General features: G+C 43.6%; 1 protein-coding gene across 1 annotated transcript in view; it reads left to right on the forward strand.

Moving 5' to 3' along the window:
- The window catches only part of LOC115101858 (metabotropic glutamate receptor 7-like), a 192388-nt gene extending 166942 nt beyond the window's left edge, over positions 1–25446 (forward strand). The window contains exons 9-10 of the mRNA XM_065005294.1: positions 14519–14780; positions 25313–25446. Coding sequence (XP_064861366.1) covers positions 14519–14780; positions 25313–25362 — 312 coding nt within the window. The 3' untranslated portion in view covers positions 25363–25446. The remainder of the gene's footprint in view (positions 1–14518; positions 14781–25312) is intronic.
- Positions 25447–25994: the final 548 nt, after the last annotated feature.

The raw sequence follows: 25994 nt of genomic DNA on the forward strand, positions 1-25994 counted from the left end.
AACTTATTTAAAACGTAATGTGTACTAGTCTGGTTTTAGACCTAGACATATCAACATTTCACCAGCTATGCTTGTCTTAAATTATATATTTTATTTATTCATTTCACCTTTATTTAATCAGGTAGGCCAGTTGAGAACAAGTTCTCATTTACAACTCCGACCTGGCCAAGATAAAGCAAAACAGTGCGGCAAAACAACAACACAGAGTTACACATAAACAAACGTACAGTCAATAACACAATAGAAACATCTATGTACAGTGTGTACAAATGTAGAAGAGTAGGGAGGTAAGGTAATAAATAGGCCATAGAGGCAAAATAATTACAATATAGCATTAACACGAGTGATAGATGTGCAGATGATGAATAGAGATACTGGGGTACAAAAGAGCAAGAGGATAAGTAACAATATGGGGATATTAAATTAGATCATAGGAATTACTATGCTGCCATATTTATAGATCTATCCAAGGCCTTTGATACTGTCGGCCACCCCCCACTCATTCAAAGGTTCTCTGAAATGGGCCTCAACTAGGCATCTTGTAAATGGTTTGGGAACTAACTATCTGTCAGACAGGACACAATTTGTGCTTTCTGATGGTGTCAAGTCAAGTTACCTATCCTCTTTACTATTTAAACAGTACCAGTCAAAAATGTGGACATTCAAGGGTTTTTCTTTATTTTTAATATTTACTATATTGTAGAATAACAGTGACATCAAAACTATGAAATAACACATATGGAATCATGTAGTAACCAAAAAAGTGTTAAATAAATCTAAATATATTTTATATTTGAGATTCTTCAAATAGGCATTTGCGTTGATGACAACTTTGCACACTCTTGGCATTCTCTCAACCAGCTTCATGAGGTAGTCACCTGGCATGCATTTCAATTAACAGTTGTGCATTGTTAAAAGTTCATTTGGGGAATTTCTTTCCTTCTTAATGTGTTTGAGCCAATCAGTTGTGTTGTGACAAGGAAGGGATGGTATACAGAAGATAGCCCTATTTGGTAAAAGATCAAGTCCATACTATGACAAGAACAGCTCAAATAAGCAAAGAGAAATGACAGTCCATCTTTACTTTAAGACATGAAGGTCAGTCAATGCGGAACATTTCAAGAACTTTTATCGTTTCTTCGAGTGCAGTCGCAAAAACCATCAAGTGCTATGATGAAACAGGCTCTCATGAAGACCGCCACAGGAAAGGAAGACCCAGAGTTCCCTCTGCTACAGAAGATAAGAATTAACTGCACCTCAGATAGCAGTCCAAATAAATGCTTCACAGAGTTCAAGTAACAGACACATCTTAACATCAACTTTTCAGAGGAGACTGCATGAATCAGGCCTTCATGGTTGAATTGCTGCAAAGAAACCATTACTAAAGGACACCAATAAGAAGAAGAGACGGGCTTGGGCCAAGAAACACAAGCAATGGACATTAGACCGGTGGAAATCTGTCCTTTGGTCTGATGAGTCACAAATGTGAGATTTTTGCATTCAACCGGCGTGTCTTTGTGAGACGCAAAGTAGGTGAACGGATGATCTCTGCATGTGTGGTTCCCACCATGAACCATGGAGGAGGAGGTGTGATGGTGTGGGGGTGTTTTGCTGGTGACACTGTCTGTGATGTATGTAGAAATCCTCGATTTTCCATCCCATCTGGTTTGCACTTAGTGGGAATATAATTTATTTTTCAACAGGACAATGACCCAACACACCTCCAGGCTGTGTAAAGCCTATTTGACCAAGAAGGAGAGTGAAGGAGTGCTGCATCAGATGACCTGGCCTCCACAATCCCCTGATCTCAACCCAATTGAGATGTATTGTTACGCCTGCTCTCCCTCCCTGATGCTCGAGGGTGCCAGGCTGCCCTACATTACGCACACCTGCTTCCCTCATCACATGCATCAGCGATTCATTGCACTCACCTATACTCAATCACCGTGATATTACCTCCCCTATATCTGTCTGTTCCCCAGCTCTGCTCCCCACTTCTGCATTGATTGTCATATGTCTCTGTTTTACCCGGTTCTGACGCTGTTCCTGTCCTGTTCCATGTCTGTGTAAATTAAATGTTCTCTCCATACCTGCTTCTCATCTCCAGCGTCGGTTCTTACAGGTTTGGGATGAGTTGGACCGCAGAGTGAAGGAAAAGTAGCCAAGCGCTCAGCATATCAGGGAACTCCTTCAAGACTGTTGGAAAAGTATTCCACATGAAGCTGGTTGAGAGAATGCCAAGAGGGAGCAAAGCTGTGATCAATGCAAAGGATGGCTACTTTGAATAATATAAAATATATTTTGATTTGATTAGCACTTTTTTTGGTTACTACGTGATCCCACGTGTATTATTTCATAGTTTTGAAGCCTTCACTATTATTCTACAATGTAGAAGATATTTAAAAAATATAGAAAAACCCTTGAGTAGAATGAGTAGGTGTGAACAAACCTTTGACTGGTCCTATATATAAATAATATTGGTCTATCTGCAAAACCTGCAACATTCATCTGTATGCAGATGACACTGTTATGCTTTTGCCCCTAAGACTGACCAGGCTATGTTGGAACTGTAATCAGATTGTGTCGCCTTGCAGAAACTCTTTGTTGATTTAATATGTGTACTTAATGCAGCAAAAAATAAATGGATGCTGTTTTCTGATTCTCATAGAAATACTATAGATGTCTTACACCAGTGGTCACCAACCTGTCAATCTTCAAGACATTCTTTGTCAATCACCAAACATCTCTGTAGAAAAGGCATCAATAAAGGCTTGCACTTTTGTAACTACGTTTCTTGTTGCGCTGTTGGCGTTCACTGCAGTTGATTCAGACACCCACTGAGTAGGTAGTGTTCCCATGTTGAACCATTTCATTCATGTGAAAAGACAAACTACCCAGCCAGAGAGAGACTGTCAAAAAAATACAGCAAAGAGCTGGTGTTTTTATGAGTGAGTTCATGTCTAAGTTTGAATTCAGCACTGTCAACACAGATACAAAACAAAATGTTCTTCTCCCTACTTCAACTCGCTCTGCAGCTGCAGTGAATGAGTAGCCAAGTGTATCGATAGCCATGCATTTTTATTTTTATTGGCAACTTGTCGTGTCTGTTACTATCGAAGAATATTTCACTTTCTCTGGTCATTGGAAGAACATTAATTTGTGCATGAGGCAGATGCGGTGTGACTCGAGTTTCGCCATCAGGTGGAAGACCGTTTCCCTTCTCTCTGATCAGTCTTACCAGAGGAAAGGAAGGAGAGAGCAGGGACAATGACAGACGGACCTTCTGCTGCTCTGTCCCTCCCTCCCCTGAGACTAATGCCGTGTTCAAAACAACTGGGAACTCGGAAATATCCAACTTTCGACTTCAGTGCGTTCAAGACAATTGGGAACTCTGAAAAAAATTAGATCCGACTGGGGAAAAATAGTTTTGATCAGTCATCCAACACGAAATTCCAAGTTGGAAATTCTAGCACCTTTCTAGAACTCCGACTTTCCGACATGGAGATCACTGATGTCATGATTTTACCTCATTTCTTTCCCCGTGTCCCCAGTTGTCTTGAAAGCACTATGACCAAATGTATGCTCAGCTGTGCCTCGCAAGTGCTACACCAACAAATATATTTTGTTATCAAAATGTTGTTATCAGAGTTTTCAAATGTAATCTGATCTCAGAAGAACAATATTGTCAGGCCAAGCATAGCTATGTTGTGATCATGTATTAGACCTACTATAATCTAAGCGATAGAGCTTGGCATGCTTTTTTACCGTGAAAGTGATCTTGACTCAGAAAATGTTGGTGACCACTGGGTTACACATTTATGCATTGGATGGTTCTTTCATTGAGCAGGTTCCTGCCTATAAATATCTGGGCTTTTGGATTGACAATAATCTGACATTTAAAAAACATACGGATGAGCTAGTTAATTAGCTGAGCTTTAAAGTAGGCTTATTTTATAGAACTAGATTTCCTGACAGTTCTTGACTAAGAGTAGTCACTGCTGCATTCCGATAAATGGAGTCACCACAAACTTTTGGATGCCGTCTATCGTAGAGGAGCAAGTTTTATCACAGGTGACAGTTTTAATATGCATCACTGCATCCTGTATCAAAATGTCGGCAGGTCCTCATTAAAACCCTGTAGATTACTCCATTATTCCCTTTCTGTTTACAAAGTTCTACTACACAAGCGTCCGACCTACCTCACTTTAAAAATATGAGACACCAAACCCGTTCACAGGGATGGTTAACTCTCGGGGTTCCACTAGTACGTACAGATCTAGATAAATAATAGCCTACAAAACTCCCCGCATCTCGACTTTCTGGTGCCTCTAGGGCAGTTTTGGGACTTTAATGTTGAGTGAGTTTCATAACAAGTTCAACTGTTTGGATTGAATGTAAACTATTTATTTGTGGTGTTTGAAGCTGTAGTGTTGATTCTGTAATTTGTAGTTTATCTTAATTTATTGATAATTTTGAATATGTTATATTGTTGTCCTCGGTACACCATTGTAAATGAGACCCTGGTCTCAATGTCCCCTGAATAAATTAAAGTTAAATACAAATAAATAACCGGCTTCCAAATGCAATTCGTTTAATGTTCCACTGCCATCCACTCAGTAGAAATGGGGAATGATCCAACTGAACATAACTGTTGGAATGAAACTACATATAAGGGATTGAAGCATGTGTAACTGTGTTTTATTCAAGCAAACCTGCAAATAACATTGGTCAATTAATTGTTGCCATATTGTCTGTTTTTTCGTGTGTTTTTTTACAAAAATGTCTAACATTCTGGAGGGATCAGGTATCAGTGTACATACAGCCTATAGGGATGAGGTCAGAGACCTGGCCGTGTGGTGCCAGGACAACAACCTCTCACTCAACGTGATCAAGACAAAGGAGATGATTATGGACTACAGGAAAAAGAGGACCGAGCATGCCCCCATTCTCATCGTCGGTGCTGCAGTGAAGCAGGTTGAGAGCTTCAAGTTCCTTGGTGTCCACATCACCAACAAACTAGCATGGTCCAAGCACACCAAGTTTACCCATTTCATTTGAATGTCTCAAGTTAGAATCTCTGAGTAATCTCTAACTCTATATTAATTAATTAATTCAATTTTGACCGAGTGAAAACCACCTTTGTAAAGAACTCCTGACACCAAACAAACTTTCCCCTAAAACCATATAAACTTCCACAAGGGTTAACCTCCCTCGGAAAAGGAAACTTGTGTTAAATCAAACTTCTTTACCTCAACACGTCTTAACAAGCCGTTCAACTCTTGTAAAATGGCACTTGTGCATATGTGAACTTCTTAAAGTCAGGGCAAGCGGCCAAGTTAGATTACGTGGTTAAGACGAGAAGCATTGAAGCATATCCTCCAACTTTAGGGGCAGAAAAACAACATTACCTACAATACGGTTGTCTTTTAGCAAATTACTTCATTTGACAAGAATTAGACTTGACATTTTCTTTGTCAAGGCTCTTTGCCTTCCTGAATTGATACTGTACTTTAGATGCTTACTGTCTCTGCCTGAGTTTGCATATCTAGAACCTTGAACAGCATTCAATGCACACCAACATTTTACAATCAACAGAAGGAGAACTGTGGGAAGCAGGGGCATTAAATTAAGCTCTAGCCTTATTATAGTGGTTAGAGATTGAGAGTATGTTATAGGAGGGATATCTTTTTTAACAAGATAATGCCAGGCCAAGAAGGCAATCTTAAAGGATGCATTAAGCTGAGCACATGACGATAACAACTATATTGTAAGTAGCCTAAAGTGCATGGGTGGCAAGTTAGTGGTTAGAGCGTTAGTTCAGTAACCGAAACGGTTGCTGGTTTGAACACCCTAGCCAAGAAGATGAAAAATCTGTTGATGTACTCTTGAGCAAGGCACTTAACCCTAATTTGTTCCAGGGGTGCCATATTACTAATGCTGACCCTGTAAAACAACACATTTCACTGCACCTATCCAGTGTGTGACATTCTTATTTTGTTGTTGTTGCATCAAGTCAGTATATCCAAGTGCTACAGCACTTCACAATTATATAAATAGACTTAGCCGTTGAGTGTACTACAGTTTTTGGCGTGTTAAACAAACAGCTATATTCCAATCACATTTATGGCAGTCTAGATGTTCTGACTGTATTTTTTAACAAGGCTGATGTTTGATCACCTCCTGTGATATCTCAAAACGTCATCTCTGTACCATTGTCATTAGCCCATGTGAAAGACAGCCAGTCAGACAGTCTATGATAGGCCCATTCATGAGCAGAGAGGAATGGTCCCCAGAGCAGTAGCATACACTTCCTCCTGATCTGACTGAAAAAGTAGGCTACCCCAAAACAACAAGAGACTTGCAGGTAGATGAGAGGACAATGCAAATCCCCCAGATCCATTATTGAAGGTGTTTTCCAACAGGGCAGGAGAGCATCCTAATGGTAACTCTACTGAATGGTGTCTTTATCTCTGTGTGCATTTATGATCCCCAATTTATACCAGACTAAATTGCCTGTGCTGTACATCCCGTGGGTATAATTATCTAAAAACCTTCCCCAGATTTTTGTCTGTGCAGATAGAAGGCTGTTGACGGTTTGCTGTTATCTGTATGTTGGCGTTTGACGATGCTTGTCATTGAGATGTTAAAATTCAGACTTAGTCGTTTGATTCTTGATGATTATCTTAATAAATCATTACTGCAGCTATAAATAGAGAGTTGCCAAGCAGTTGGGAAATTTGCTTCATGTATTTATTTATGTTAAAGCAATAGGAATTCATTATACATGCTCTGTGACAAGCTTAGCATTCCTGTGATGTGTGAGAGGGATGCGAATTTGGCTCAAGCTCCCACTGAAGCACTCTAAAGAACCCTGTCTGTGTAACAGGAGCTTGGGCAGCTAACTACCAATAACGGTGCGTGTTAGTGTATTTGTATGCGCATGTGCATACGTATGTGTGTGTGCGTGTATGCCTCTTACACTTCTTGTGGGCTACTGTAGAGAAATCAGGTCTCTTACATAGTCAATGAATCTATGATAGGGTCAGCAATGCAGTAGTCTCATTACAAGCTTATTTTAGCAGTGTTTTAATAGCTCGCACCAAACTCTGTGTGGTGATGGTGATGGTGTTGCTATGGATACCAGACAAGGAAACATAGCTAGCGGTGGAGATCCTCTGGTGATGAGCAATTATAATGCATGGAACACTGCAGGGTTTGATCAATATACCCAATCACACACGCTGTAAATTGACAGCAACGCAATCGGGAAAATACGTGCAACAATTGCATTGTCTTCTGTTTCTAATGGTGTGGAACAGAAGGCATTGATACTGTATGAGCACCATGATATTCATACGGTTATTAATGCATGGTGAGACAGATCTCTCGCTCTGATGTCGCTCCGCAGAGAAAGAGAGAAAGAAGGAAAGAGAGTGGAGAGAGATATGATGTTGATAATGTTGGTATTTGAACGAGTTGCAGAGATCAGACGAAAAAGCCATGACTGGCATGTAAATGTCTCTGTGTAGAATGTGAGCAAGGCGTTACCATGGCTGGCATGTAAATGTCTCTGTGTAGAATGTGTGCAAGGCGTTACCATGACGGGCATGTAAATGTCTCTGTATAGAATGTGAGCAAGGCGTTACCATGACTGGCATGTAAATGTCTCTGTGTAGAATGTGTGCAAGGCGTTACCATGGCTGGCATGTAAATGTCTCTGTGTAGAATGTGTGCAAGGCGTTACCATGGCTGGCATGTAAATGTCTCTGTGTAGAATGTGTGCAAGGCGTTACCATGGCTGGCATGTAAATGTCTCTGTGTAGAATGTGAGCAAGGCGTTACCATGGCGGGCATGTAAATGTCTCTGTGTAGAATGTGAGCAAGGCGTTACCATGGCGGGCATGTAAATGTCTCTGTGTAGAATGTGAGCAAGGCGTTACCATGACTGGCATGTAAATGTCTCTGTGTAGAATGTGAGCAAGGCGTTACCATGACTGGCATGTAAATGTCTCTGTGTAGAATGTGAGCAAGGCGTTACCATGGCTGGCATGTAAATGTCTCTGTGTAGAATGTGTGCAAGGCGTTACCATGACTGGCATGTAAATGTCTCTGTGTAGAATGTGTGCAAGGCGTTACCATGGCTGGTGCCATTTGCTGAGGAAAACACTATGCAAATGGTGACATTTCCTCTCATATAGATTCAGTCAGTTTTACTGCCATACAGATATTTACTACTGTATCTCCCTCACTACAGGGTGTCAGAAAATAAGTGGCATTTCGATATTTTAAGTACCATAGCTCAGTTTTAAGTAGATTTTTCATGGACTGCTCTTCAAACACAGATATACGCCCTCTTACGTGTTTCAGCCTAATCTAAGACTCTTGAAGGAAACAAGTGCCTCTTGCGGGTATGTGAACTACATAGCTGCTTGAACGATGATTTCCTTCTAAGAATACGGTTACATAATTCAGAACAAACTCAAATTATAGCCTGATTAAAGGTTATGCAAGCTCAGAGTGTTTGAAAATTCAAGCATGAATGGTGTTATGGAGTCCGTCTTGTTGAGCTTAAGCGTAATCTTCTTAAATGTACAGTTAAATACCTCAGTCAGGCCGAGGACAGTCCAATGACTAATCTAAAGGTGCTGAGAGTTCAGAGAGATAAAGAGTAATATTTGCTAATTCACATTTTCTAGGTCAAGGTTCACCAAGGAGTGAGATGAGAGAAGTCATAACGCCATTTAACATCCACATGCGTGATGCTACAGCATCCATTTTGCGCCAGAAAGCTTAATATACATCAGCTATTGCAGTGGAGAGGAGATGAGTGAGTCATGCCACACTGAAGAAACTGCTAGTTACTGCTGATACATACAGTACACTATGGAGTGTAGGCAAGTGTCTAATATACAGTGAGCTCCAAAAGTTTTGGGACAGTGACACATTTGATGTTGTTTTGGCTTTGTACTCCAGTACTTTGGATTTGAAATAATACTATGGCTTGATTAAGGATAGTCCTTAATGAATCGTGAATAATGATAAGTGAGAAAGTTACAAACGCACAAATATCATACCTCCAAGACATTCTAACTAACCTCTCCCTATTACTATACCAGGGGAGGTTAAACAAACAGAAAATGCATCCAAACAAGTATGTAGAGTCACACGCTTGATGTAATCATTGCATGCTAGAAATATGGGACCAAACACTCAACTTTTGACTACTTTATTTATACGAATCTTTAGGGGTGTAAATCATTTTTACACCTACCTTTTTTGATCAAACAAATATTTATTTACAGTACTCTGGATTGTTAATTGGACTTGTTCTGTCATATCAAATCAAATTGTATTAGTCACATATGATGAACACAACAGTTTTTTTTTTTCACCTTTATTTAACCAGGTAGGCTAGTTGAGAACAAGTTCTCATTTGCAACTGTGACCTGGCCAAGATAAAGCATAGCAGTGTGAACAGACAACACAGAGTTACACATGGAGTAAACAATTAACAAGTCAATAACACAGTAGAAAAGAGGGGAGTCTATATACAATGTGTGCAAAAGGCATGAGGTAGGCGAATAATTACAATATTGCAGATTAACACTGGAGTGATAAATGATCAGATGATCATGTACAGGTAGAGATATTGGTGTGCAAAAGAGCAGAAAAGTAAATAAATAAAAACTGTGGGGATGAGGTAGGTGAAAATGGGTGGCTATTTACCAGTAGACTATGTACAGCTGCAGCGATCGGTTAGCTGCTCAGATAGCTGATGTTTGAAGTTGGTGAGGGAGATAAAAGTCTCCAACTTCAGCGATTTTTGCAATTCGTTCCAGTCACAGGCAGCAGAGTACTGGAACGAAAGGCGGGCGAATGAGGTGTTGGCTTTAGGGATGATCAGTGAGATACACCTGCTGGAGCGCGTGCTACGGATGGGTGTTGCCATCGTGACCAGTGAACTGAGATAATGCGGAGCTTTACCTAGCATGGCCTTGTAGATGACCTGGAGCCAGTGGGTCTGGCGACGAATATGTAGCGAGGGCCAGCCGACTAGAGCATACAAGTCGCAGTGGTGGGTAGTATAAGGTGCTTTAGTGACAAAACGGATGGCACTGTGATAAACTGCATCCAGTTTGCTGAGTAGAGTGTTGGAAGCAATTTTGTAGATGACATCGCCGAAGTTGAGGATCGGTAGGATAGTCAGTTTTACTAGGGTAAGCTTGGCAGCGTGAGTGAAGGAGGCTTTGTTGCGGAATAGAAAGCCGACTCTTGATTTGATTTTCGATTGGAGATGTTTGATATGAGTCTGGAAGGAGAGTTTGCAGTCTAGCCAGACACCTAGGTACTTATAGGTGTCCACATATTCAAGGTCGGAGCCATCCAGGGAGGTGATGCTAGTCGGGCATGCGGGTGCAGGCAGCGATCGGTTGAAAAGCATGCATTTGGTTTTACTAGCGTTTAAGAGCAGTTGGAAGCCACGGAAGGAGTGTTGTATGGCATTGAAGCTCGTTTGGAGGTTAGATAGCACAGTGTCCAATGACGGGCCGAAAGTATATAGAATGGTGTCGTCTGCGTAGAGGTGGATCAGGGAATCGCCCGCAGCAAGAGCAACATCATTGATATATACAGAGAAAAGAGTCGGCCCGAGAATTGAACCCTGTGGCACCCCCATAGAGACTGCCAGAGGACCGGACAGCATGCCCTCCAATTTGACACACTGAACTCTGTCTGCAAAGTAATTGGTGAACCAGGCAAGGCAGTCATCCGAAAAACCGAGGCTACTGAGTCTGCCGATAAGAATATGGTGATTGACAGAGTCGAAAGCCTTGGCAAGGTCGATGAAGACGGCTGCACAGTACTGTCTTTTATCGATGGCGGTTATGATATCGTTTAGTACCTTGAGTGTGGCTGAGGTGCACCCGTGACCGGCTCGGAAACCAGATTGCATAGCGGAGAAGGTACGGTGGGATTCGAGATGGTCAGTGACCTGTTTGTTGACTTGGCTTTCGAATACCTTAGATAGGCAGGGCAGAATGGATATAGGTCTGTAACAGTTTGGGTCCAGGGTGTCTCCCCCTTTGAAGAGGGGGATGACGGGCGGCAGCTTTCCAATCCTTGGGGATCTCAGACGATATGAAAGAGAGGTTGAACAGGCTGGTAATAGGGGTTGCGACAATGGCGGCGGATAGTTTCAGAAATAGAGGGTCCAGATTGTCAAGCCCAGCTGATTTATACGGGTCCAGGTTTTGCAGCTCTTTCAGAACATCTGCTATCTGGATTTGGGTAAAGGAGAACCTGGAGAGGCTTGGGCGAGGAGCTGCGGGGGGGGGGCGGAGCTGTTGGCCGAGGTAGGAGTAGCCAGGCGGAAGGCATGGCCAGCCATTGAGAAATGCTTGTTGAAGTTTTCAATAATCATGGATTTATCGGTGGTGACCGTGTTCCCTAGCCTCAGTGCAGTGGGCAGCTGGGAGGAGGTGCTCTTGTTCTCCATGGACTTCACAGTGTCCCAGAACTTTTTGGAGTTGGAGCTACAGGATGCGAACTGCTGCCTGAAGAAGCTGGCCTTAGCTTTCCTGACTGACTGCGTGTATTGGTTCCTGACTTCCCTGAACAGTTGCATATCGCGGGGACTATTCGATGCTATTGCAGTCCGCCACAGGATGTTTTTGTGCTGGTCGAGGGCAGTCAGGTCTGGAGTGAACCAAGGGCTGTATCTGTTCTTAGTTCTGCATTTTTTGAACGGAGCATGCTTATCTAAAATGGTGAGGAAGTTACTCTTAAAGAATGACCAGGCATCCTCAACTGACGGGATGAGGTCAATGTCCTTCCAGGATACCCGGGCCAGGTCGATTAGAAAGGCCTGCTCACAGAAGTGTTTTAGGGAGCGTTTGACAGTGATGAGGGGTGGTCGTTTGACTGCGGCACCGTAGCGGATACAGGCAATGAGGCAGTGATCGCTGAGATCCTGGTTGAAGACAGCGGAGGTGTATTTGGAGGGCCAGTTGGTCAGGATGACGTCTATGAGGGTGCCCTTGCTTACAGAGTTAGGGTTGTACCTGGTGGGTTCCTTGATGATTTGTGTTAGATTGAGGGCATCTAGCTTAGATTGTAGGACTGCTGGGGTGTTAAGCATATCCCAGTTTAGGTCACGTAACAGAACAAACTCTGAAGCTAGATGGGGGGCAATCAATTCACAAATGGAGTCCAGGGCACAGCTGGGAGCTGAGGGGAGTCGGTAGCAGGCGGCAACAGTGAGAGACTTATTTCTGGAGAGAGTAATTTTCAGAATTAGTAGTTCGAACTGTTTGGGTATGGACCTGGAAAGTATGACATTACTTTGCAGGCTATCTCTGCAGTAGACTGCAACTCCTCCCCCTTTGGCAGTTCTATCTTGACGGAAGATGTTATAGTTGGGTATGGAAATCTCTGAATTTTTGGTGGCCTTCCTGAGCCAGGATTCAGACACGGCAAGGACATCAGGGTTAGCAGAGTGTGCTAAAGCAGTAAGGTGCAGACCTTACAGTGAAATGCTTACTTACGAGCGATCCCCTAACCAACAGTGCAATTTAAAAAAACACATATAAGAATAAGAGATAAAAGTAACAGGTAATTAAAGAGGAGCAGTAAAAAATAACAATATATACAGGGGGGTACCGGTACAGTCAGTGTGCGGGGGCACCAGTTAGTTGAGGTAGTATCTACATGTAGGTAGAGTTAATTCAAGTGACTATGCATAGATGAAAACAGAGTGGCAGTGGTGTGGAGAGAGGAGGGGGGGGCAATGTGAATAGTCTGGGTAAACATTTGACAAGATGTTCAGGAGTCTTATGGCTTGGGGGTAGAAGCTGTTTAGGAGCCTCTTGGACATAGATTTGGCGCTCCGGTACCGCTTGCCGTGCGGTAGCAGAGAGAACAGTCTATGACTAGGGTGGCTGGAGTCTTTGACAGTTTTTAGGGACTTCCTCTGACTCTGCCTTGTATAGAGGTCCTGGATGGCAGGAAGCTTGGCCCCAGTGATGTATTTGGCCGTTCACACTACCCTCTGTAGTGCCTTGCAGTCAGAGGCCGAGCAGTTGCCATAATAGGCAGTGATGCAACCAGTCAGGATGATCTCGATGTTGCAACTTTAGAACCTTTTGAGAATCTGAAGACCCATGCCAAATCTTTTCAGTCTCCTGAGGGGAATAGGTTTTGTCGTGCCCTCTTCATGGCTGTCATGGTGTGCTTGGACCATGTTAGTTTGTTGGTGATATGGACACCAAGGAACTTGAAGCTCTCAACCTGCTCCACTGCAGCCCCGTCGATGAGAATGGGGGCGTGCTCGGTCCTCTTTTTCCTGGAGTCCACAATCATCTCCTTTGTCTTGATCACGTTGAGGGAGAGGTTGTTGTCCTGGCACCACACGGCCAGGTCTCTGACCTCCTCCCTATAGGCTGTCTCGATGTTGTCGGTGATCAGGCCTACCACTGTTGTGTCATCAGCAAATTGAATGATGGTGTGGAGTCGTGCCTGGCCGTGCAGTCATGAGTGAACAGGGAGTACAGGAGGGGGCTGAGCACGAACCCCTGAGGGGCCCCTGTGTTGAGGATCAGTGTGGCTAATGTGTTGTTACCTACCCTTACTACCTGGGGGTGGCCCTTCAGGAAGTCCAGGATCCAGTTGCAGGGGGAGGTGTTTAGTCTTTAGATTATTTTTTAGATTTTAGATGACTTGTGTATTTGTATTGTATTTGAGAGACATTCCTACTGCCCTGTTGGAGCTAGTAACATAAGACATTCTACTGCCCTGTTGGAGCTAGTAACATAAGACATTCTACTGCCCTGTTGGAGCTAGTAACATAAGACATTCTACTGCAATGTTGGAGCTAGTAACATAAGCATTTCACTGCACCTGTAAAGCTGTGTACACGACCAATAAACTTTGATTTGATTTGAATAAATGCTATGGGAGTATGAGTGGTTGGATTGATATTTTCCCCCACAGCATCAGAATGCACACACCCAGCCCACTCATGGAGCAGTACATGATAAATGAATGTGTTGCTCTTTTTGCTTTACAGTAGGCAATGCCAATTTCTCTCAGTGATTACATTGAAATCCATCAAGACCACCTACAAGATCTCTGGGGTATGACCATGATAGGCTCTGCTCTTCCCTCTCTCCCTCAGCATTACATCAAGCCCAACCTGTAGATAGGGGTAAGTACTGTGTAGTGCAGTAGTGCAGCCAGACCACCCTATAGCCAATAAGTCTAACAGTCTAACAGCTATAGAAGTGGGTGATCAGTGTTATAACAGTACAGTACAATGGTGTGGCTCTTTTCTCTGTCCATTTCCCTCCACAGGCATAGACCTGACCGCCTGTAGATAAGTGCTTGATAAGGGCTACGGGGCGATTTTACTATATGAGAGTACATTCTAATTAATGTGGCTTCTCTCTCTCTCCCTCTCTCTCTCTCTTGTTCTCTCTCTCGCTCTCTCTCTCTTCGTCCATCCTCTATCTCCCTTCCTCCACAGCTGTACATCCAGACAACCACCCTCACCATCTCTATGAACCTCAGTGCATCTGTAGCTCTCGGGATGCTCTACATGCCCAAGGTCTACGTCATCATCTTCCACCCGGAGCTCAATGTCCAGAAGAGGAAGAGGAGCTTCAAGGCCATGGTCACCGCCGCCACCATGTCCTCCCGCATCTCTGTGAAGCCCAGCGAGAGGCCCAATGGAGAGGCCAAGACCGAGTTGTGTGAAAACCCACCCATCGCACCCACCGACCCCATGAGTGAGTCACACAACATGGCCATTAACATATTCTGTAACTACTTTGTTAAATAAAAAAATGACTGACCATATAACTACTATGTAGTATCTGTAGTAGTAGAAGTAGCAGCACAAACGGTTTCAAATTATTTTTTTATATTCCTAGTTACTGTGTACTGTACATGTAACTCCATGGTATCTGTTACATCCCATGACTCATACTGAGAGCAGTGAGAACCCTGCTTACCATGAGTCAGTCACGCAGCATAGCCCGTTGTGCCTTGAATGAGATAACGAGGTATTAGACAGAGATGACTTAATCAAAGACATCAGGAAGTGCACATGGGAGCCAGCCATTCAGTCCTATTCATTGGCTCTGCCGTTCTGGCTCCCAATGTAAACTGTCTTCCTGAAGAAGATTGAGATTTATGACATCACTGTCTAATCCTTCCCCATCTCATTCCAGTCATGTATTGTGTCAGTGGTATAATTCACATTCCGGTCATATGATGTGGGATGCTATAGTATAGGTCCACTGGTCTTGGGGGATCATCTCTGATTGCTTAATTAATGGTTATCTAGTTACATGCATAAATTAGCCTTAGATTAGCAGAGACCAAGACAAGACCAATATGGGTGGCTTTGTCTGTTGTGTAGCTGGTATCTAAGAGCACAGGAGGTCTGTGTTGAAGACTGGTAATGAGGTAGGGTAATCTGTGACACCGACTGTGTGTCGTTGACACCACACTGCACTACTGTTTGTGTGGTGCAGTGGGATTTATGGTTTTCATAATGAGAACATCATTAGGTTTAAGATCTTAGACCAGTCATCCATACAGCATCCTTCCAGATCCTTGATATCCTTTGTCTGCACATATGGACTGCCCTCATAAATTCAAACCACAGGTTTTCAATTGGGTTCAAGTCCAGAGACTGAGATGGCCATTGCAAAATGTTGATTTTGTGGTCAATTAGCATTTTTTGGTGGATTTTGATGTGTGCTTTGGGTTACCATCTTACTGGAAGATCCACTTGCGTCTAAGTTTTAGCCTCGAGGTCAGGGGTAACCAGGATTTTGGCAAAAATGTCCTGGTACTGGGTGAAGTTTCTGATGCCGTTGACCCTAACAAGGGCCCCAGGACCAGTGGAAGAAAAATGTCCCCATAACATCAAAGATCCACCTCCATGTTTTACAGTAGGTATGGGGTTCTTTTTTGCATATGCATCCTTCTTTCGACGCCAAACCCACCAGTGGTGTGCGTGTCCAAAGAGCATTATTTTCATGTCATCTTACCATAGCACTGGTTCCGATCCAAGTGCCAATGCTGTTTAGCAAACTCCAGGCATTTACATTTGTTGGATGATTAAAAAAATAGAGCTACCCAGTACCAGGACATTTTTGCCAAAAACCTGGTTACCTCTGCCAGGAGGCTGAAACTTGGTCGCAAGTGGATCTTCCAATAAAACAATAACCCGAAACACACATCTGAGATGGCTCTGGAGAAGAAGGCAGATGTTTACGTGCCCCCAACCGATTGTGTTTTTTGTTTGTGTTGTTTGTAACTTATTTTTTTACTTATTTTGTACATAATGTTGCCGCTGCCGTCTCTTATGACCGAAAATAACTTCTGGACATCAGGACCGTGAGTACTCACCATGGACTGGTAGAATCGTTTTTTTTTCCTTTAACAAGTCTGACGAGGCCGACTTGAATAATATACTGCTTTCTTGGGAACTGGCCCAGATCCCCATGATTTGCGTGAAGACGAGGCAGAGAAAAAGGTGCCGGTGGGCGAGCTGCCTTCTGAGAATTTGTAGACAATCGAATAAACTCCCTCTTCCTTCCATTCTGCTAGCAAACGTGCAATCTTTGGACAATAAAATATATGAGCTACACGGAAGACTAAACTACCAACGGGAGATTCAAACTGCAATATCTTATGCTTCACGGAGACGTGGCTGAATGATGACACTATCAACATCCAGCTGGCTGGTTATACAATGTATCGGCAGGATAGAACAGAACAAGGATAGGACAAGAGGCGGCGGACTATGTATTTTTGTAAATAACAGCTGGTGCATAATATCTAAGGAAGTCTCGCCTGAGGTAGAGTATCTCATGATAAACTGTAGACAACATTACCTACCTAGAGAGTTTTCATCTCTATTTTTTGTAGCTGTTTACATACCACCACAGTTAGAGGCTGGGACTAAGACAGCATTGAATGAGCTGTATTCCAACATAAGCAGACAAGAAAACGCCGACCCAGAGGCGGTGCTCCTAGTAGCCGGGGACTTTAATGCAGTGAAACTTAAATCAGTTTTACCAAATTTCTATCAACATGTTAAATGTGCAACCAGATGGGAAAAAACACTGGACCACCTTTACTCCACACACATACAAAGCTCTCCCTCGCCCTCCTTTTGGCAAATCTGAGCATAATTCTATCCTCCCGATTCCTACTTACAAGCTAAAATTAAAGCAGGAAGCACCCGTGACTAGATCAATAAAAAAGTGGTCAGATGATGCAGACGCTAAGCTACAGGACTGTTTTGCTAGCACAGACTGGAACATCCGATAGCGTTGAGGAGTACACCACATCAGTCATTGGCTTCATCAATAAGTGCATCGATGATGTCGTCACCACAGTGACTGTACGTACATACCCCAACCAGAGGCCATGGATTACAGGCAACATCCACACTGAGCTAAAGGCTAGAGCTGCCGCTTTCAAGGAGCGGGACTCCAACCCGGAAGCTTATAAGAAATCCCGCTATGCCCTCCGACGAACCATCAAACAGGCAAAGCGTCAATACAGGACTAAGATCAAATCGTACTACACCGGCTCTGACGCTCGCTTCGAGGCAAATAACTATGAAACATGCATGAGAGCACCAGCTGTTCTGGAAGACTGTGTGATCACGCTCTCTGCAACCGATGTGAGTAAGACCTTTAAACAGGTCAACATTCACAAGGCCGTGGGGCCATATGGATTACCAGGACGTGTAGCCTGTAGCCATGAAGTGCTTCGAAAGGATGGTCATGGCTCACATCAACACCATTATCCCAGAAACCCTAGACCCACTCCAATTTGCATACCTCCCCAACAGATCCACAGATGATGCAATCTCTATTGCACTTCACACTGCCCTTTCCCACCTGGACAAAAGGAACACCTATGTGAGAATGCTATTCATTGACTACATCTCAGTGTTCAACATCATAGTGCCCTCAAAGCTCATCAATAAGCTAAGGACCCTGGGACTAAACACCTCCCTCTGCAACTGGATCCTGGACTTCCTAACAGGCCACCCCCAGTTGGTAAGGGTAGGTAACAACACATTCGCCACGCTTATCCTCAACATAGGGGCCCCTCAGGGGTCTGTGCTCAATCCCCTGCTGTACTCCCTGTTGACTCATGACTGCATGGCCAGGCACGACTCTAACACCATCATTAAGTTTGCCGATGACACAACAGTGGTAGGCCTGATCACCTACAACAACGAGACAGCCTATTGTGAGGAGATAAGAGACCTGGCTGTGTGGTGCAAGGACAACAACCTCTCCCTCAACGTGATCAAGACAACAGAGATGATTGTGGACTACAGGAAAAAGAGGACCGAGCATGCCCCCATTCTCATCGACCGGGCTGCAGTGGAGCAGGTTGAGAGCTTCAAGTTCCATGGTGTCCACATCACCAACCAACTAACATTTATTTTTAAATATTTATTTCACATTTATTTAACCAGGTAGGCTAGTTGAGAACAAGTTCTCATTTACAAATGCGACCTGGCCAAGATGAAGCAAAGCAGTTTGACACATACAACAACACAGAGTTACACATGGAACAAACAAACATACAGTCAATACTACAGTAGAAAAGTACATATACCGTGTGTGCAAATGAGGTAAGATAAGGGAGGTAAGGCAATAAATAGGCCATGGTGGCGAATAATTTTCAGTCAGTGGGTTTGGCGACGAGTATGAAGCGAGGGCCAGCCAACGAGAGCGTACAGGTCGCGGTGGTGGGTAGTATATGGGGCTTTGCTGACAAAACGTATGGCACTGTGATAGACTGCTTCCAATTTGTTGAGTAGAGTGTCGGAGGCTATTTTGTAAATGACATCGCCGAAGTCGAGGATCGGTAGGATGGTCAGTTTTACAAGGGTATGTTTGGCAGCATGAGTAAAGGATGCTTTGTTGCGAAATAGGAAGCCGATTCTAGATTTAATTTTGGATTGGAGATGCTTAATGTGAGTCTGGAAAGAGAGTTTACAGTCTAGCCAGACACCTAGCTATTTGTAGTTGTCCACATATTCTCAGAACCGTCCAGAGTAGTGATGCTGGACGGGTGGGCAGGTGCGGGCAGCGATCGGTTGAAAAGCATGCGTTTACTTTTACTTGCATCTAAGAGCAGTTGGAGGCCACGGAAGGAGAGTTGTAATGGCATTGAAGCTCATCTGGAGGTTAGTCAACACAGTGTCCAAAGAAGGGCTAGAAGTATACAGAATGGTGTCGTCTGCGTGGAGGTGGATCAGAGAATCACCAGCAGCAAGAGCGACATCATTGATGTATACAGAGAAGAGAGTCGGTCCGATAATTGAACCCTGTGGCACCCCCATAGAGACTGACAGAGGTCCGAACAACAGGCCCTCCAGTGCAAGCACACCCAGGCAGTCGTGAAGAGGGCACGACAAAACCTATTTATTCCCCCTCAGGAGACTGAAAAGATTTGGCATGAGGCCTCAAAAGGTTTGGCATGGATCCTCAAAAGGTTCTACAGTTGCACCATCGAGAGCATCCTGACTGGTTTCATCACTACCTGGTACGGCAACTGCTCGGCTTCTGACCGCAAGGTACTACAGAGGGTAGTGCGAGCGGCCCAGTACATCACTGGGGCTAAGCTTCCTGACATCCAGGACCTCTATAGCAGGCAGTGTCAGAGGAAGGCCCTAAAAATGGTCAAAGACTCCAGGCACCCTAGTCATAGACGGTACTCTCTGCTACCACAAACAGCTTTTATCCCCAAGCCATAATACTCCTGAACACCTAATACTGCTCTGAGCAGTAGTATTAACATAAATTATATATATATTCTTTTGCAAATGTTTCTTGCTCATCTTTATCAAGTGTGCCAATCATTTTGGACCTAACTGTACCTGTGATGGACAGGACTAACGTAATCCAGTTTAAATCGCCCTAAACTATCTCCATGCTCGCCTCATTTTTCTAGACTAAATCAAGAATTGATTGACAGGACATGGTGACACATCACGGTTCCCATCGGCCTTATTTTCTCCATCTCTACTAATCACCTGGCACACACCGCACATGTCATCAACAGGTGCTGGCCTTCTCTCAGTTCCGGCTCTGATATGACAGCTATTCCTGAAAACGTCCTGTGATTGTTATTGTCATCTGTGTAATGAGCTGGAGCTGTGTGTGTGTGTGTGTGTGTGTGTGTGTGTGTGTGTGTGTGTGTGTGTGTGTGTGTGTGTGTGTGTGTGTGTGTGTGTGTGTGTGTGTGTGTGTGTGTGTGTGTGTGTGTGTGTGTGTGTGTGTGTGCGCGTATGTGAGTGAGTGAGTGAGTGAGTGAGTGAGTGAGTGAGTGAGTGGGAGAGTGCTTGCGTCATCAGGATGACGACAGTGTCTCTCTGCCAGTCACACACGTGGCTTGTGGAGTGAACACACTGCGTAGGGGGACAACCTCAACAGCTGTGGTAGCAGCGCAGCCAAATTCCCCAAGCAGAGCCCGAATGGAGCTCATCTCCAAGAGGCCCTCCCAAAAGTACACTGTGTTATCTGCTCTGTGCATCTCTAACCTTTTGTCTCCCTACACGCATGTTGCCTCGCTTCCTCTCCTCTCTCCTTGCTTCCTCTCTCCTCCCCTCACCCTTCTCTTTTAGCAGCAGTGGAAGTGACATTTATTAATGGTGAATTTATATACATGACCTCCCCTGAACTCTGGATCCCTTGTCCCTGGAGACTGTACATCAGCCCCTATAACCGTCAAAGTGCCAAATAGTACCTTTCAGGAGGGATCTCCTCTGACTGATCTGACTCATAATGATTTAGAGTTATTAAGTAAGATAATTAGTAGCTCTGAAGATTCTACAGGACATCACTATCGATATTAGTCAAACTATCTCTATGACTGTCCCTTACAGAGATGTAAAGATTTGCCCTGTAATTTAGAAATATTGGCAATGTCTCCTCTCTGTCCCAGCAGTGATTATGAGCAGAGATATATTGACCACATCAGGCATGTGTCGATGAATTAACGATTTGTAGGTACCTTTTTGTTTTATGACCAATCAATCAATACCATGACAAGGGAAATTGTACCCATGTGTGCCACAAACACGTTTGTTTTACTATCCTTGTGGGGACCAAACAATTGATTACCATTCCAAATCTAAATCTAAACTAAAACCTAAATCTAAAATGGCCTTTTTCCTTGTGTGGCTCAGCGAAATGTCCCCGCTTGTACTGACTTCTGGTCCCCACAATGATAGTAAAACCAAAAACACAATAACACACACACACACACACAAACAAAATCATTGCTTTCTTCTTGAAAATATAAACTTTTTTGACCAACTGCACACATATACAGCTAAGACTGCAGAAGCATGTTGTACATCTACACATGTTTTATTCATCATAGGCACTGGCCAAGACTACAAAATAAGTGGTAGGACTTTAATTGCATAGCCCATGGGAGCTGGTCACCATGGCAAGATTTAGAGCAGTAAGAAAAAAAGTTTACAGAGATACACTATATATTAAAAAAGTATGTGGACATCTCTTCAAATTAGTGGATTTGGCTATTTCAGCTGCACACATTGCTGACGGTTTTATCAAATCAAGCACACAGCAATGCAATCTCCAAAGACAAACATTGGCAGAAGAATGGCTTTACTGAAGAGGTCAGTGACTTTCAACGTAGCACCGTCATAGGATGCCACCTTTCCAACAAGTTAGTTCCACAAATATCTGCCCTGCTAGAGCTGCCCCGGTCAACTGTAAGTGCTGTTATTGTGAAGTGGAAACTTCTACCATGGCTCAGCCGCAAAGTGGTAGGCCACACAAGCTCTCAGAATTGGACCGCCGAGTGCTGAAGCTGTCCTCGGTTGCAACACTCACTATTGAGTTCCAAAATGACTCTGGAAGCAACGTCAGCACAATAACTGGTCATCGTGAGCTTCATGAAATGGGTTTCCATGTCCGAGCAGCCGCATACAAGCCTAAGATCACCATGCCCAATGTCAAGCGTCAGCTGGAGTGGTGTAAAGCTCACCGCCATTGGACTCTGGAGCAGTGGAAACGTGTTCTCTGGAGTGATGAATCACCCTTCACCGTCTGGCAGTCCAACGGACAGATCTGGGTTTGGCGGATTCCAGGAGATTGCTACCTGCCCGAATGAATAGTGCCAACTGTAAAGTTTGGTGGAGGAGGAATAATGATCTGGGGCTGTTTTTCATGGTTCAGGCTAGGCCCGTTAGTTCCAGTGAAGGGATATCTTAATGCTAAAGCGTACAATGACATTTAGATGATTCTGTACTTCCAACTTTGTGGCAACAGTTTAGGAAAGACCCTTTCCTGTTTCAGCATGACAATGCCCCCATGCACAAAGCGAGGTCCATACAGAATGGTTTGTCTAGATCGGTGTGGAAGAACTTGACTGGCCTGCACAGAGCCCTGACCTCAACCACTTCGAACACCTTTGAGATGAATTGGAACGCCGACTGCGAGCCAGGCCTAATCGCCCATCTTCAGTGCCCGACCTCACTAATGCTCTTGTGGCTGAATGGAAGCAAGTCCTCGCATTAATGTTCCAACATCTAGTGGAAAGCCTTCCAAGAAGAGTGGAGACTGTTATAGCAGCAAGGGGGGCACCAATTCTATATTAATGCCCATGATTTTGGAATAAGATGTTCGATGAGCAGGTGTCCACATACTTTTGGTCGTGTAGAGTATGTCTCTGCTTTAAGAAACGCAATGTGCATCGACCTCCATTAGACAGGAGAGAACACTGCATAGGTGGAGTAGTGCAGTACGCAACACTGAGATACCATTGTACCTACCTTGGTGATCAGCAAAGTTGAGGTCCGTTTCCATGGCAATGTAGAGACAGGGATCACATCAAATGCCCTAGCATTTGTTAGGTGCCCACTTGTGTGGTGTTTGTGTTGTTGCATCGCTAGTTAGTATCTGAAAATAGAGAATTTGACTCAGGGGTGTTGCTGAAATTACACAATGCACTTAACCAGGCAGTGATTGTGCAACGAGTGTTAACGGTGCACGTTCACATGCAATGCATGAATGTATGATAGAGTTGCAGGGTATTTATATATTATGCATGTACTTTGTGTCTTCTCTATTTACACTGCCTTCAGAAAGTATTCATACCCCTTGACTTATTTCACATTTTGATGTCTTACAATGAGGGCACTTGGGAGCCAGGCCCACCCACTGCGGAGCCAGGCCCAGCCAATCAGAATATGTTTTTTTCCCCCACATAAGGGCTTTCATACAGACAGAAATACTCCTCAGTTGCATCAGCTGTACGGGGGGCTGTTCTCAGACGACTCCACAGGTGAAGACATTGGATGTTGAGGTCCTGGGTTAGTGTGGTTACACATGGTCTGTGGTGGTGAAGCTGGCTGGACCTACCGCCAAATTCTCTAAAACAACGTTGGAGAAGGCTTATGGTAGAGAAATGGACATTAAATTATCTGTCAACAGCTCTGGTGGACATTTCTGCAGTCAGCATGCCAATTGCACACTCCCTCAAAAATGTGTGTTGTGTGACAAAACAGAACATTTTAGAGTGGCCTTTTATTGTCCCCAAGCACAAGGTGCACCGGTGTAAGGATCATGCTATTTAATCAACTTCTTGATATACCACACATGTCAGGTGGATGTATTATCTTGGCAAAGGAGAAATGCTCACTAACAGGGATGTAAACAAATATGTGATTTTTTTGTTGTTGAGAAATCAGCTTTTTGTGCGTATGGAACATTTCTGGAATCTTTTATTTCAGCTCATGAAACATTGGACCTACACTTTACATGTTGCATTTATATGTTTGTTAAGTGTACAGTAAGTATTCACACCCCTAAGTCAATACTTTGTAGAAGCAACTTTGGCGGCGATTGGGGATGTCTCTATCAGCTTTGCACATCTGGATTTGGGGATTTTCTCCTATTCTTCCTTGCAGATTTTATCAAGCTCTATTAGCTCTATTTATCAAGCTCTATTAGCTCTACTTATCAAGCTCTATTAGCTCTATTTATCAAGCTCTATTAAGTTAGATAGGGAGCGGCATTGAACCACAATCTTCAAGTTTTTCCACAGATTTTCAATGGGATTCAAGTCATATTATTGTTCTGAAGTCATCCCAGCATTGCTTTGGTGTATGCTTAGGGTCATTGTTTTGTTGGAACGTAAATCTTCGCCCCAGTCTAAGGTCGTTTACACTCTAAAGAAGTTTCTTATCAAGGATCTTATCTGTATTTGGCTCCATTCATTGTTCCCTCTATTCTTACGTCTACCAGTCCCTGCCACTAAAAAACATCCCATAGCGTGATGCTGCCACCACCATGCTTTACGGTAAGGGTGAGGTTCAACGTGTGATGAGCTGTGCCTGGTTTTCTCCAGTCATAGAGCTTTGCCTTCAGAATACAGAATATTTTGCCCTATGCCCCTTTTGCCCTATGCTTCTTGTGCCTTTTGGGCAATTCCAGGTGTGCTGTCGTGTCTTTTTCTCAGGAGTGGCTTCAGTCTGGCCACTCTCCCATAAAGCCCAGATTGGTGAAGTGCTGTAGAGATTGTTGTCATTCTGGCAGGTTCTTGCATCTCAGCCAAGGTCACCTCCTTGGCCAAGGTCCTTCTGGCCCTGTTGCTCAGTTTAGTCGACAGCCAGCTCTAGGCAGAGTCTGGGTAGTTCCATATTTCGTCAATTTCCCAATGATGGAGCCCACTGTGGTCTTAAAAACTTTCATCACTGTATAAATAGTTTTGTACCCTTCCCCAGATATATGCCTCATCACAATTATATCTCAGAGATCTACATACAGTTCCTTGGACTTCATGGTATAGGTTCTGCTCTGACATGCACTGTCAACCGTGGGACCTTATGTAGACAGGTGTGTTTCTTCATAAATCATGTCTAAACAATTGAATTGGTCAGAGGTGAACTCCAATACTGTTGTCATGACATCTCAAGGATGTTCAAAGGAAATTGGATGCACCTGATTCTTATGTAAATGAGATATTTCATTTTCAATAGATTTGCAAACATTTCTAAAAACATGTTTTCACTTTGTCATTATTGGGGTATTGTGTGTAGATGGGTGAGAACAAAATCAATTTAATCCATTTTGAATTCGGACTGCAACACAAAAAAATGTGGAATACGTGAATGGGTCTGAATACTTTCTGAAGGCACTGTATGTCTGCGTATGTTTGTCCATTGCTTATTGTATTTTGTTGCACTGTTATAATAATCTTATAATCATTATAATCTTTGACCTACCTCGCTTCTCAGGTCAAGCTACGAAGAAAACATATGTGAGTTACAACAACCTCAGGATCTAATGGCCTCCCAGGGAATGCTCCGTGTCCTTACTCTGGGATGATGACCATAACTGAGGAGCACAGGAAGAGAAGATGGGCAGGGGCAGGGGCAGTGGCAGGGGTAGGGGCAGGGGTAGGGGCAGGGACAGGGACAGGGACAGGCTGCCTAGATAGTACTATGGTTTCCAGGACTGTGGATGGTGTCAACCTTTATAATTTTTGTCTTCTGAAGAGGAAGATGAAGGGGGAAAGGAAAAATGGAGGGATGGAGATATTTGATATGAGCAGTGAATGATGAAGAGATAGCTAGCTGTAGGATCGCAACTGGGCCCTGATCCACGCTGTTCTGTTCTGATCTGTTCTAGAACCAGACTGTGGGTTCTTAGAACCTCTGTAGTGTGTTCCCTTATCTCTGAAACAGTCAGTGATGTGAACAACCTCTGTGATACAGGAGTCAGTATAAGTCATCCCTGAGAGAAAAAGAAGACTGGACAGTTTATTTAAATGTTTTTTTTTGTTGTAATATCCATTAAAGCCATATTCTCTTGCAGTGCCCATGGTTTGTTTTTAAGTTAAGTGAGGTTTCTTCTGAGTTCCTTGTGCCTGAACTTATATTTTTTCAACATAATATAATGTTGAATTTCGACCTTGAC

The sequence above is a fragment of the Oncorhynchus nerka genome, linkage group LG20 (assembly GCF_034236695.1).
Source record: "Oncorhynchus nerka isolate Pitt River linkage group LG20, Oner_Uvic_2.0, whole genome shotgun sequence".
NCBI lineage: Eukaryota > Metazoa > Chordata > Actinopteri > Salmoniformes > Salmonidae > Oncorhynchus > Oncorhynchus nerka.